Source organism: Triticum aestivum, chromosome 3D, assembly GCF_018294505.1.
Source record: "Triticum aestivum cultivar Chinese Spring chromosome 3D, IWGSC CS RefSeq v2.1, whole genome shotgun sequence".
Classification (NCBI taxonomy): domain Eukaryota; kingdom Viridiplantae; phylum Streptophyta; class Magnoliopsida; order Poales; family Poaceae; genus Triticum; species Triticum aestivum.
In genome coordinates, this window is record NC_057802.1 from 591,936,675 (window position 1) to 591,951,858 (window position 15,184).

The 15,184-nt window shown below is 46.9% G+C and overlaps 1 protein-coding gene and 1 non-coding gene across 2 annotated transcripts; one reads left to right on the top strand and one right to left on the bottom strand.

Moving 5' to 3' along the window:
- Nucleotides 1-1,328: 1,328 nt before the first annotated feature.
- On the top strand, nucleotides 1,329-1,401 carry TRNAK-CUU (transfer RNA lysine (anticodon CUU)). Its single transcript has one exon. It is a non-coding gene; the product is annotated as a tRNA-Lys (tRNA).
- A 6,022-nt stretch (nucleotides 1,402-7,423) lies between these two features.
- Nucleotides 7,424-8,192, bottom strand: LOC123075725 (probable calcium-binding protein CML31). Its single transcript, XM_044498265.1, has one exon. The coding sequence runs from the start codon at nucleotides 8,061-8,063 to the stop codon at nucleotides 7,608-7,610; it is 456 nt and encodes a 151-aa protein (XP_044354200.1). The 5' UTR covers nucleotides 8,064-8,192; the 3' UTR covers nucleotides 7,424-7,607.
- Between the last annotated feature and the right edge of the window lie 6,992 nt (nucleotides 8,193-15,184).

Sequence of the window (15,184 nt, forward strand, 5' to 3'; positions counted from 1 at the left end):
GGTCAACATGGCGGTTCCGACTACCACCAAGTACCTTGACTGGGCCATGACGCCAGTTATCTTCGATCAGTCGGACCACCCAGCCCACATACCGACCCCTGAGTGGCAGGCTTTGGTGGTTGACCCGGCCATTGGAGGAGTCCGATTGTGCAAAGTCCTAATGGACGGTGGCAGTGGGCTCAACATCATTTATGCCGACACACTAGAGGCAATGGGCATTCTGATGTCCCGGCTCAGCATACGACATGGTACTGCCATTTGGCTTGCTTTGTACTCTGTCTATCAGTAGTTTGCTATCCATATAAGTTATGAAATGTGCAGAGCAACTCCCGACGCCGACGAGGATCCGGCAGACGGAGGCGGACGAGGAGGCGAAGCTGGGCTCGTTCCAGCAGGAGATCGTGCAGCTGGCCGCGGTGCTGAACGGCGACCACCAGCTGAGCAGCCTGCAGGAGAGGATCAGGGAGAGGATGAACGTGAGGGAAGGCACCTCCTACATGAGGAGTACCGTGCGGCGCTTCTTTGAGGCCGGCATGTCGGCCAAGAGGATGGGCCTCGCCGTCGACGAGCAGATCGTCAAGATGAGGCCCTCCCTCACCACCAGGACCTCCACTGCGGACCAAGATGATCGTCCGTAGAGAGCACACATACATACACACATAGGAAATTGATTGATGTTGGGGAAAAGAATTACTAGTACCACACGGTGTGGTCGTGCTATATGGGATGGAACTGCTGTAGTAGGATGGATGGATTCGGCAATACATGGGCTGTGGAAAAACCAAACATTCGTTCTATGTGGTATACAAGCAATGCAGCATTCGGCAATGTTCTCTCCTGACGTAGACCGAATATGTTGGGTGAACCGCCGCGTCAGGAAGCAAATCGACTCTCCTCGCTCACGTGCACTTCTGCCATGGCAGGCCATAGCTAGTCCATGGATCCGTGCAGGAACCTGCATGCCGTTTAGAGATGTTTTACCGTGGAGTCGACCGGCTGGTTGTGACTGTAAACCTAACTAGCATAGCTAATTAACATGTCGATACAAGGCCATGACAAGTCACCGAAAAGGTTGGCAGCTGGTACACAGTAGTGCTACTGCACAGAACTCTCCGGTGCCATGGCCACCTGGGTTGGAAACACCTCGTGCCACTTTGCACGTACCCTTTCGGTGTTCGTCTGCAGAGCATCGAAAGGTTGGAAACACCAAGTTTTACTATGGTGAACTTCCAAGTATAGTACTTTGTGCTGGCATCGTCTAATATTGGTGAAAACACATATACATTGCATATTAATAAATAGAGGAGATTTGGAAAAGTTGGCAGATTGCCCGTCTAGCTCAGTTGGTAGAGCGCAAGGCTCTTAACCTTGTGGTCTTGGGTTCGAGCCCCAAGGTGGGCGTCCAATTTTTATTTTCATTTACCTTGTTCATTTAATAGGACAGAACTACTTGAAGTTGCTTTAGAAAACTTTCTACTTTTTTTCCTTTAAATTTACAAGTTCAATGTTTCATATTGTTTACTAAATGACCCCACTTTATCGATGACTACATGGAATAAGGCGGAAAAACGCAAACAAGGATATGCGTCATAAAAGTCTAAGTTAAAATGAGGATATTTACAGTTGTTTTGCATCTTGATGTTCCACTGGGACTCACTTAAGACAAAATGCACAACAAAAAATCCTTCTGAATTGGACTAATCCCAGAATTTTGAAAAACCGGATGAGTCGAATATTGTGAGAACCTAAAATCATTGCACGTCTGGACACATTTTGGTCGAAGGCAAAAGGTTTGCAAGGTGAACTACCAGTCCATCCTTGTTGTACTATCGACAACGAAGATCTTAGGTACAAAAAATATAAAATGGGGGACGCTTTAATCAAAACACATGTGATGCCATCGTGGACACCATCATTGCCAAGAGGTCTGCAAGGTGAGCCTTCATTGTTGTACCGTGAGAGACCAACACTACCAAGATAATCAGACATTTTATGATATCAAAACACCACAGATTTTCTTTCACAAAGAAAGATGTATGAGATAGCCCTGAGTTTCTCCCTCCTGCAACAATAGATGCCATTACGGCCGAGACGTTGATATGTGTTGGGTTTGGTTTTTCGTGGCGTGTTGGCTCTGTTGGGCACTCTGGAGTTTGTTGCTTCCATCATCCGTTGGTTTTTGTTTGCTTCCCCTCACCCGATTTCACTCACATTTTCCCTTCTTTCCGTACCTTTGTTTTTTGGAGTTACTGGAAGAATTTGGGAGCGAGGGGAGGCGAGAGGATGCATGAGAGAGCGAGCCCCAAGGTGGGCGTCCAATTTTTATTTTCATTTACCTTGTTCATTTAATAGGACAGAACTACTTGAAGTTGCTTTAGAAAACTTTCTACTTTTTTTCCTTTAAATTTACAAGTTCAATGTTTCATATTGTTTACTAAATGACCCCACTTTATCGATGACTACATGGAATAAGGCGGAAAAACGCAAACAAGGATATGCGTCATAAAAGTCTAAGTTAAAATGAGGATATTTACAGTTGTTTTGCATCTTGATGTTCCACTGGGACTCACTTAAGACAAAATGCACAACAAAAAATCCTTCTGAATTGGACTAATCCCAGAATTTTGAAAAACCGGATGAGTCGAATATTGTGAGAACCTAAAATCATTGCACGTCTGGACACATTTTGGTCGAAGGCAAAAGGTTTGCAAGGTGAACTACCAGTCCATCCTTGTTGTACTATCGACAACGAAGATCTTAGGTACAAAAAATATAAAATGGGGGACGCTTTAATCAAAACACATGTGATGCCATCGTGGACACCATCATTGCCAAGAGGTCTGCAAGGTGAGCCTTCATTGTTGTACCGTGAGAGACCAACACTACCAAGATAATCAGACATTTTATGATATCAAAACACCACAGATTTTCTTTCACAAAGAAAGATGTATGAGATAGCCCTGAGTTTCTCCCTCCTGCAACAATAGATGCCATTACGGCCGAGACGTTGATATGTGTTGGGTTTGGTTTTTCGTGGCGTGTTGGCTCTGTTGGGCACTCTGGAGTTTGTTGCTTCCATCATCCGTTGGTTTTTGTTTGCTTCCCCTCACCCGATTTCACTCACATTTTCCCTTCTTTCCGTACCTTTGTTTTTTGGAGTTACTGGAAGAATTTGGGAGCGAGGGGAGGCGAGAGGATGCATGAGAGGGCGAGTTCACAAGATTCTCGCTAAGGTTGCAACATAATCCCAAAAGCATCGGAACCCAAACATAAAGCACTTATTACAACACAACAAAGGAACAAAACCCCAAATTTAGCTGACCAGACATAAGCAGGTTAAAAAAGGGACCGGCGAAAAAAACAAAGTGTTGATGAAAAAACGGCACAAGGGGTTGCGCCTATTTCTTGTCCTCAATGATATTTGAGTTGTTCCATCCTGTTCTTGACCTCCCCACCTTCTCGATGTCATTTGTATTCCATTTGATCTTATTTGCTTAAGAATAGTTGTGGTTTCAATCATAATTCATACCATTTTGTCGCCTGATAGGTTGACGTCATGCATACACATCACTCGTGGTGCTTGTATGTGTCTCTTGTTATGTTATTGCAAACGAAATGCATCTAACATTTTTATGCCTACTATATCCCCACAACCAGATACATCTATACGCTTCCACTATCCCACATATGGAATGAATCTCGGCCAGGCTAAAAGTACACATTAATTTAGAATCTATGAGGAAGAATAGGAGAGATGTGGTATGGCTAGTCTTGGTCACCCAGACCAACTTTCTTCGGATATCTGCCTTGCCTTACCTTGCTCATACACCGAACTGAAGGTCGAGACTACATAACACAACCGTATGTATTGTAAATTGTTCCACGGTAGCTATATATAAGTTGACTAAATTGATTAAATTAAAATGTCTAACAGGAAAGATACCATCAGGTGGATGTTGACATCTGATGGTATCTTCACTATAAAATCTTTTTTATAGACAAGTTGTTATTGTGTACTTTTAGCCTGGCTGACATCTGATGATACAGTAGCTTCCAACATAAATGCATGTGGAAAATAGAAGTTGCTCCAAAAATTAGAGTGTTTTATGGCTGATGGTTAAGAAGAGCATATTAACCAAATACAATTTGCTGAGGAGAGGTTGGATGGGTAAACAAATGTTTTGCCCTTTGTGGTATGTTCAATTTCTTTTCGAACGCTTAGTTGCTAAATTGGTTTAGAGTTTGTTCAAATGTGCTTTTCAATTTGAGAAATCTTCCTGACACTTAAACACTTGTTTTGGTGTTTGGATTAAAAGTTTTTCAAAGATAAATAAGAATCCGGTATTTGTGGGGGTTTCTGCCATCTTCTGGACTATATGGAGATGCATGAATAATATTGTGTTTGAGACAAAACACAATTATGATCCTATTATTCACATCAATTTTATATGTCATTGTATATCTTATTGGGCCATTCTGTAGATAAAGGAAATCGAAGGGTCCTGATGTTGGGGGTAATAGTCAGACAACATGTGGTAAATGAGGTGCATAGAGCTTCACAAAGGTGGAAACCAGGAGTTCTCCGGAATTATTTACTGATACTAGACTCGTGCTTTGGAATTTTTCTGGAGGCTGACCTTTATTTGGTGATGTCCTTCCTCTGGATGCTGATGCTCGACTTGGTTCTATCTTCTGTATTCGTAGTTGTGGTTGGGCTCTAGGTTTGGTGCTGGTAGTTTCTGATGTTGCTGAGTTTAGAACCATGGTGGTTTATGTAATGTTTATGCGTGTCCCTATTTGTGGCATTGGAGGTTAGATTATTCATCTGGTGAGCTGGTTTTCTTTCAGATGTTTTGCCCTTGGTTTGATGTTTTTAGCTTTGGTGGAGCTGTTGGTGGGTGTTAGGGGAATCTCCAAGGTCGACCCACAAACCATCCGCATCCGTCCAGACCACGCTGTCCAGACCGCCGAAGCCATCCCATGTGGGCCTGTATCGGTCCGCAGGGCGGTCCGGACACGTTTCCCCCTGCAAAACGGAGACAAATGCGGGGGAGCTTTGCCGGAGTCTGGACATCAGACACGTAGAACTCCGACACCCCTGACCCACCCAAAACCCTTCCCGGACCTCGCGCCTCCATTCTCTCCATTTTCTCTTCTCCCTTCTTTCTCTCTTGCCTTCATTGCCGCTCCACCACCCCGTTCGCCAAGCCACACCCCTGCTGGAACTCTATGTCTCCGTCACTGCTCCTCCTTGCCACTATATTGTCAATGGACATGAGTACAACATGGGCTACTATCTGGTTGACGGTATTTATTCTCAGTGGGTTACCTTTCTCAGTACCATCTCTACCCCAGTTGGCCAGAAAAAAGGCTCACTTCACCCAAAGACAAGAAGCGGCTAAAAAGGATGTCGAGAGGGCATTTGGAGTTCTTCAGACCTGTTTTATAGTTGTTCGTGGACCTTCTAAACAATGAAATCCGGAGACCTTGTGGGAGGTGATGACATGTTATGTGATCATGCATAACATGACTGTCAGGATGAGAGTGATGATGCTAGCGCGGCTCTAGAATTTGAGAACGTTGGTGATCCTATCCAACTTCCTAACCAGAAGACGGCCACATTTGAAGAGTTTATTCAAATGCATCAACGAATTCAGCATCGACCAACTCACGAGCAGGTGAAAGAAGATCTGATTGAGTATCTGTGGGCGGTTAAAGGAGAAAACAATGTTGAGGTGTAATATTTGAACTTTTTAAAATTTGAACTAATGCTGCATGTGGCTATTTGAACATCTGTACCCTATGTATGCGACTATTTCACGCGGACATTAAAAAGAAAGAGGAAGGTCGGATGCATGCGGCTACGGTTGATCTAGCGACCTTGAAAATTGACTTATCCAAAGTAAATTTTCAGGCAACTTAAGTATAGGGTGATGCTACGCGTCCGCCGGTGGAAATTCGAAAAGGATCCGCGGTGTTGCTGACCATTGGATTGACATATTAATAACCATATGATCTACGTAAGCAGCCACCCTTTGCAACAAGAGTGGTGTTTTTGCAACGGTCTGCTTGTTGCAATCACCCGAGCCTGTATTTTTTATTTTTTGCAATAGACATCTTATTCTAGAAATTTTTCGCAACAGAGATCTTGTTGCCGAAATTTTAAAGATCACCTGCGCGTATTTTTCTATTTTCTGCAACAGACATCTTGCTTTAGAATTTTTTCACAACAAAGGTCTTGTTGCGGAATTTTAATGATTTCTGCATATGGTCCCTCTTTGCAACAAGAGATTTGTTTTGGAAACACACTGACTATTGCAACAAGAGCTTTATTCCAAAACATGCTCTCCCGAAACCGTCGTTCACTGCGAGCTTCGCCGGATGGTGGTAAGGGAGGATCGACGTCGCCCGTCCCCGCCTTCGTGCCGCCGCCGGCGAGCACCCGACCTCCGATCAAAGTCACCTTGTCACCATCCTCCTCTTCCTTCCGTTTTCTTCATCTCTCTGTATCTCCCGCCATAGGAGCGCCGTTCGCCGGTATCGTCATGGGTCCTTGCTGTGAAGCTCGCAGTCAACCCCGCCAGACCTTACCGAGACGAGTTCCCGCCGCTCCCGAGCGTCCCCACCTCCTGCCCGCGGGTCATCCTCATAGGATCCGGCAAGATTCGACTAGAATCCTCGCCGTTGTCGCACTCCTAGCCGCACGAGTCTCCACCCTTGCGGCTCCCGGACGTCCCTGCCTCCTGCCCGCGCGCCATCCTCGTCGGATCCGGCGAGATTCCTGGCCGCCGTCGACCTCCCGGCCGCATGAGTCACAGCCGCTGCAAAAAATCCAGGCAGTTGCAAAACTCTCTTTTTCGAAACAAAGGCTTAGTTTTTTTTAGAAAAGGAGGATTACCCCCGGCCTCTGCATCTGGACGATGCATGCAGCTATTTTATTAATTATTCACAAAGACCTTACAAAGTAGTATATTAGGTAGTCTGAAGCCACCATCTTAGAAACGAAGGCTCATTTTCAGAAACACATGTACACAGGGTGCTCTTGTCCATCTGATCAACAGAGGATCTGACGGACACGGAGCTGGCGGACGCGCCCTTGCGATCGGCCTGAAGGTAAGCTTTTTCCTTAAGTATAGCTGGTCCCTAAGTAATTTAGCAGGGACTATTTTGATGTCTGTTTGATATATTGGGTATTTTGACTCTTGAAGTCCCGAGCGGACCCCCGCAAAAAAAAAAAATGTCCCGAGCGGATATTTGTTTGCTCCCAGATTTAATGAAAAAGCAGGTCCTTGATCCCCCTCTGAAGTATTTGGAGCCGAGGATGACAAGTCAACCTTTTCACATTCACATTTTTCATTCATTTCGGGCATCTGAATTCCTCAAGAATCACAAAGTCAAATTCCAAGAGTACCGACAATCGATCGAGATCCAGACCAAAGGTATTCACATAGATCAGTTACTGTCTGTGCATCACCATTACAACTTTGTACTAGTACCAAATAATAATCTAATGAATGAACGAATGAACGAACGAACGAACGAACGAGTGCAGGAGCTATATGCAAGACGAAACTAGGAGCATATGCTTGGGTCCAGGCGCGAGGTCGCTAGCTCATCATGATCTTGAACTCGTCGAAGCTGAGCACGCCGTCGCCGTCAAGGTCGAACCGGCAGATCATGGCGCGGCACTCGCCGGCGCCCCGCTCGGCGCCAAGCCTGCCAAGCATCCGGCCCAGACTGGTCGGCGTGATGCATCCCTGCCCCTCCATCTCGTACATCCCGAACGCCTCCCTCGGCGCCCGGGTCCTCAGCTCGTCGTCCCCCTCCTCCACGCCCGCCCAGGACGCCTGCTGCGCCAGCTCGAGGAACTCGGCCTCGCACAGCAGCCCGTCGCCGTCCGCGTCCGCCGACGCCACCAGCGCATCGGCCTCCTCCGCCGGCACGTCCTCGCCTAGCGTGGCCCGCATGCACCCCCGCAGCTCTGCCGCCGAGATCCTGCCGTCCGCATCCTGGTCCAGTGACGCGAACAGCGCCCTCAGCTCGCCCGATTTTGACGCAACCATTCTCGCCGGATGGTCGACGCTGGAGAGGCTCTTGATAAGACTTTAGCAGTTGATCTTGATCCTGCCTGTGCTTCCTAGATCCTCTGCTTTGCTATAGAGCTGTGGGTTGCTGCTGCGTGATCTTGGAGGTGCGCGTGTGCATATATACTCTGGCGCGACGCGGTCCTTGGAAGCTTCACGGCAGCATGCAGGGCGGGAGGAGAGATGCGGTGGTCGTCGTCGTGGACGTACATGCCGTGTGGCGGATTGCACAGGAGGTTATTCTTCTAGGTGGTCAACCACGGCGGGTCAGTAGTCTTCACCAGGAAATGGATGCGAAGCTTGCGTGGGGGCGTACGTGCGTAACGGCCGAGATGATTCTCGTAGATGAGAAAAGCACGGCGAAAATCTGCTTTGGCGACGGAAAAGTTCGGTGTTGGCTGCGCGTGCGGTCCGACTTGGCAGGGGTGGACGTCGGAGTCACGCGTGTGTCCTTTGCCGGGAAACTGGTGGCGCCTCCGCGTAGGCGTGCGTGGGTTCCATCCTATTCATGCCATGTCGCCATCGTGCCACTGTCGTTGCATGGAGCGGTAGTATTTGCCAACTTTTTTTTTTACGAATGGCATTTGCCAAAGGTTTGATTGGGAATGCTAATGCAAAAGCAACGCTCACCCAGCACGTAGGCATAAGTTCCACCTCTTCCATAGTGATTTTTTTTCTACCATCCACCGTCCGCTTTGCTTTAAGATTCGTACCATGTTTTCTGACACCACCATTTACCTTGTTTCAGATTATTATATGATCTTTCAGAGTGTGTTTTTTTAATAATAACTTGTACTAGCGTGTGAATACAATGAAACAACAACAAAAAATTGAGTCCCGCTTCGGTACAACCCCCCTCGCAATACGTATAAAGGGTAATATGGACATTTCTAACAAAAAATTACATCCTGGAGACTATGTCCACATCTAAAGCCAACAAATAGCACTATATTTGTGACCCCGTGGAGGAAACCGAGTGATTCTTGTTCCAGGCTTGCTCATGCGACAAATGGTGACGCGAAAGAACAATAGCTTGTCTGAATAATTAGGATTAATTATCTGACAAAGCTGCTGGTGAGCCGAGAGGGTGGACATTGACAGAGTGATGAGGGGTGCGGGGCCAACGAAGGTTAAGGCAAGGGGCCTGGAGAAACTATGTGTATCGTATGTTGTATATCTGCCATGGAGCCAATCAAATCGACAAGCGATGGCAAGAATCATTCCAGAGTGAAGAATCTCAGGCAATTCCCGAAAAAACGTGAGTGGAAATTTCAGGAATCTTACATAGTTAGAACCGAAACGATTTGATCGATGCAAAAAAAAGCCTATCCAAATCATTGAAACGAACTACTGACATCGTGTTGCAAATATATATTGTTTGTAGACCATTTCTACAATGCCATTTTCAAACTCAATGTGTACGTTTTTCTGTGTCACACACTGCCTCAACCATGATTGTGATTTCCACACTATGATTGGAACTCTAACATTGTAAGTAATGTTTCCCAGTTTTGCCAGAAATTTACGTGCACAGTTGGATTACATGATACAAGGGAAATTAAACTTTTGTATGCATACAAATTAGCGAGTAGCACCTATCTACCCAAGAAATACAGTAAATTTTGAAATTCATAGTTATTGGTGTTGTTAGTTTTGAAATACAAGTCCGGTCTGATTGGATTGTCTTGCGAGCTGACTTGAGAGAGGTTAATTCTTCGATATTCAGTTAATTGGGTACCCGAGAATAACTATGGCAATTTTAGAAAGAATCAAAATAAAAAACCAAATGAATAAAACAACATACATAAGTTTTTTTTTTAAAGGGGAATATACTAATATCAAGTAGATACCAATTACACCTAGCCTCTGCACCAACAAGATGCCTAAGAGTGCAGCCACCTGTTTTTCGGTGTTCGTCTGCTCAAAAAGCTTTCCAAGGGGGACCTTCCACGTATAGTACTTTATGCTGGCATCACCTGAAATTGGTGAAAAGGCCTTACTGCAGTGTATGTGAGTTGATTTGGATATGTAGCCAATGGGGACCTTCCGTTTATAATACACATCACTTAACTTGCCTTCATATTTTTTTGTAATTTTGAAAATTGAACAAATTGTCTGTCTACTTGATATTAGTACGAAAACAGCTTCATCGTTGATATTGAACTTGTGAATTAATTGAAAGGAAAAGGGTAGAAAGTTTTGTAAAACAACTTCAACTATTTTTTTACTATTAAATCAATAATGTAAATCACTTCATCGTTGATTAGGGGGAATAAGGTGGAAAAAATGCAAACCAGTGATATGTGTCATAAAAGTGACGAGTGAAGTCTGTTTTAAACCCTGAGATTGTAGAGGACGACGTAAATGAACCCTAACATCTAAATCTCTGAAATCGATACCCTATACTCATCGATCCCGATGATTTTAGACCCTGAATCCGTTTGGGGCATTGGGAAAATTATAATCCTGGCCGGGATCAATCACTAGCCTCACTGACTAAGTTGGTCCACCTGTCATATTCATCATCTATCCCAATTCTTGACAGATGTGTGTACCGGTGGAGGCGGAGACGGCGCCGCCTCACGCCCAAGGTGGAGCCGGAGGAACATTAGGAGAAGACCGCCATGTACAGCGGAATCGCGTCTTGGTATGTAGCCATGTAGGCGACCATTCCAGCTCGAGCGTCACGCCGGTTTGGACACACGGTGTGCCTGTCTCGCGCTCATCATGGTCTAGTCGCGGTGCCTTCCCTGGTTCTCTCCAAGACCATGGTCACGACCTGCCGCTTCTGTGCCCTCCCATCAGTTAACGAGGTCGTCGGATGAGCTGCAGTAGAGCACCGGCGCGATGGCTCTCTCGGCGGCGACGGCGAGTGGTTTCACCACATGCTCTGCTTCACCGGCGTTTGCACGACCGAGTGCTTTGTCTCTGCTGTGTGTTACCTGACCCACAACCAACAACTACAAGCCATTGATTAGTGTGATGAATCAAAGAAGTTTCCGTTGTACACTCTACCAAAGAACCAAGGAGCTCGTGCATGTTCGTGCCATAAGCCCGTAATGCAATCCCGATCTGCTCGGCTGCTACGTCTTGCACCGCCGGCGATCACCTCGACATAGCAAAACTAGGTAACGTGCCCTCCGGCGCCTTACACGGTGTGGGTGCGTACGAAGTAGGCCGCGTACTTGCCGGACGGAGACGTGAGGAACAGCACGGGCGGGCCAGCGGTGTCTTGTACACGATCGTGCGGCCGGCGGGCATGGACAGACCGATGGACGCGTACAAGGAGACTCACCCCTGGCCGAGATCATCGTGTCGCCCGTCGCTGCAACACATGGAGGACCTCCTCGCGGTTACAGCCTGATGCATGCGGGCGAGCGACCACCGCGGACGCAGCCTACTTCCGACCTGCTCTCGAGTCCTCCGGTGAGAACAGACTTAGACGGCGTCGGTTGTGGGTAGTGCCATCAAGGGCGAGGCTGTAGGGCACTGCTGCGGATGATGGGGAGCCGGAGCTTGTGACTGGATCCAACATGTCTGCGGTCAGCTGGGAGTGGCGCCACTTCATACGTGCGGCAGGCGACCGCCGCCATGCTTGCGGCCAAGCACGCCGCCGGGGAGAGCTACGGTGGGCCGTGGTATGGTGCAGCAGTGGACGCAGGGAACGTGTTCGAGAAAACTTCAGAGAGGAGCAAGAGGAGGAAGGCGTAGTTGGCACATAAGCATGTAGGCCCGTGCGGTCAGTGAGAGCAAGGAGCGATCCCCGTCGGGATTGTGCTTCCAAACATATGTAGGGTCGGTTTTGGGTTATAATTGACCGGGATCGACGAGTACAGGGTATAGACTTCAGGGATTTAGACGTTAGGGTTTATTTGTGTCACACTCTACAAGCTCAAGGTTTAAAATAGACTTCACTCTAAAAGTGACAGTTAAAACGAAAATATTTAAATTAAAATGTCCAACAGAAAAGATACCATCTGGTGGATGTTGGCATCTAATGGTGTCTACATATAAAATCTTTTTACAGAGAACATGTTATTGCAGACAATGGCTTCCAACAGAAATGTATGTGGAAAATAAAAGTTGCTCCTAAAATTAAAGTGCCTTATGGCTGATGGTTAAGAAGAGCATATTAATCAAAGACAATTTTCTGAGGAGAGGTTGGATAGGTAAACAAATGTTGTGCTTTTTGTGCTATTGTTCATCTTATTTTTTCCAAACGCTTAGTTGCTAAATGGTTTCGAGTTTGTTCAAATGTGCTTTCGATTTGAGAAATCTTCCTGGCAGCTTAATCACTTGTTTTCGTGTTTGGAATATAAGTATTTCAAAGATAAATAAGAATCTGGCGTTCGTGGGGGTTTCTGCATTCTTTTGGACTATATGGAGATGCATGAATAATATTGTGTATGAGAGAAAACATAATTTTGATCCTATTATTCTCATCAAATTGATATGCCGTTGGATATCTTATTGGGCCATTCTGTAGATAAGGAAAAATCGAAGGGTGCTGATGCTGGGTGTAAGAGTCATAGAGCATGCGGCAAATGAGGTGTAAACCAAGAGTTCTCAGGAATCAGTGGCTTATGCTAGACTAGTGATTTGGAATTTTTCTGGATGCTGAACTTTGCTTGGTGATGTCTGTCCCCTAAATGCTGATGTCCGCTTTTGGTTTTATCTTATGTATTTGTCTCTAGGTTTGGTGCTGGTAGTTTCTAATGTTGCTGAGTTTATAACTCTGGTGTTTTATGTAATGTTTGTGTCTGCCCTTGTTGTGGCGTTGGAGGCTAGATTCTTCATCTGATGAGCTGGTTTTCTTTCCGATGTTTTGCCAGTTGGTTTGATGATGTTTTTAGCTTTACTAAATTTGTTGGTGGGTGTTAGTTTGTAAGAAATGAACCAGATTGTTTCTTTAATAGAAATAAAAGAGGAAGGCTCTCTTTTGCTTAAAAAAATAAGTTCATTGAATTTGCAATTTGGGTAAGTCAATTTTATGGGAGGTGGACCGGTCGGATGAGGAAGAACGTTGGAGGAAGAAGATAGTTGAATCTTAATCTAGTAGGCATTGAAAATTGACTTACCCAAAATAAAATTTCAGGCAACTTAAGTATAGCCGGTCCCTAAATAATTTAGTAGGGTCCATTTGGATTTGTTTTGTTATACTGGATGCTATGAGTCTGAAATCTGAACAATATTGTATAAGAGCAGACGCCCTATATCCGTCTTATACAGCTGGGCAGGCCGTCTGGTCACTGACCGATAATAAAAAATTGACCCAACCGAAGCTCTCAAATGGGCCTCAAACGCCCGGACTAACTGGCAACCCTTATATCCGTCCCAAATGTAGGGCGGATTTGAGGCGGCTCGGTCACGCCCGGGCGCGTCTGCCACGTCAGCCCGGCCCACCGTTGGCCCACCCCGACCCCAGAAAAACCCCTATCCGATAGAAATCCTAGCTCACTCCACTCCGCTCTGCTCCCCTCCCCGACGCTCCCATTTCCCCAATCCGCCAAATCCCTAGCGTCGGCAAGCATGTCCATCACCAGTAGCCACTCCGACGGCAGCTCCGAACACGAGGAGGAGATAGCGCTCCCTACCATGCTCGAGCGGTCGCGGGGCGATATGGGCAGCAGCTCCGAGACCGGTGCAACGCCACCTGTTGCCTCTCGCGGAAGCGCCGATGCCAGCGCCGACTCTTCCCTCCCCGCGCGTAGATCTGCGTGGCCTGCCCGATCTGCTCGTCCCGCCCGTCCGCCTCCTCCACCTCCAGCCGCTGCTCCGTGCGGGCAGCGCTGGGTTCCAGTCCCCGCTCCACCGACGCCGCGAATGCGGACTCCGGAGTCGGAGGCACGTGTGTCCCACCGCGATAGGCGAAGTGCAAGGAAGATGGCGGGCGGGTTTGATGGGTCTGCGTAGTCAGCCCGCCGCCGCCGGGTGCCCGACGAGGATGGCCGTCTCTTCGAGTGGACATGCTGCCGGTCACCGACTGAGGCGGAGACGAAGGCTCGACGGCTCGGGAGGCTCAACGTGAAGCAACTCTGGCTCGGTATAGAGCAATCCGAGCGGGAGGCCACGGAGGCAGCGCGGGTGGCGGCGAGGGTGGCCAATCTCAAGCGTAAGCAAGACCGCGCCGTCCGATGCTTGCAAGGCTACAATGTCATCTCCGATTCCTCCTCCTCCGACGGGTCCGATGGCTCCGACCTGGACCCATCTCCTGCCGCAGACTCCTACAGCTACGCTGGCGACTGGAAGGGCAAAGAGCCAGCGAGAAAGTGGTGAAGATCCGTCTTAATTTCAAGTTTATAGATGTAGTTCGAACTTGTCCGCCGTATTATGTGTATTATGTGAACTTTGGCTATCTTTTGATGCTCCGACTGTGATCTTTTGATAAACCGATTGTGCATTTGTATGTTCGTTCATGATATATATAGTCTTTATCAATGTTGCATGGTTTAGTATAAATATTGGGGAGGGAATAAGAGATACGCGGGTATGGAGGCGCGGATATAGGGAGTGCCCAGTTAGTGTCGACGGGCGTGCCCGGACGCGTCTGCAGACGTGCAGGGAGCCGGATTTACCAAGTCCGACTGTAGATACTCTAACCCTAGCGGATATTTGGTTACTCCGTCATGAATGAAATAGCAGGTCCTGCAGCCCTCTAAAGGGTTTGGAGCCCAGGATGACAGGTCAACCCTTCCACATTCACATTTTCCATTCATTTCGGGCATGTGAATTCCTCAAGAAACACAAAATCCAATTACAAGAGCATCGACAATAGATCAATGACTGTGCAACATCGTTACAACTTTGTACTAGGACTATATTTTTTTTTGAAAAGGGGCATTTTATTACTTAAAAGATTTAAGCATTACTCCCGGCCTCTACATTACTTAGATGCACACAGCCAAATAAGGTCTTCTGACACAAATGAAAAGTAAAAATGCGAAATACAAAAACATGAAGAGTCCGTATAACGCCTAAAACGGAGGGGGGCCAATCCTAAGATTATGCTGCCACTCATGTTGGGTAAAAGTATCCCTCGCCGTAGCCTTCAATCGTGTACACACCACCGTAAACATGTCTTGATTCTCCACGCGTTGTAG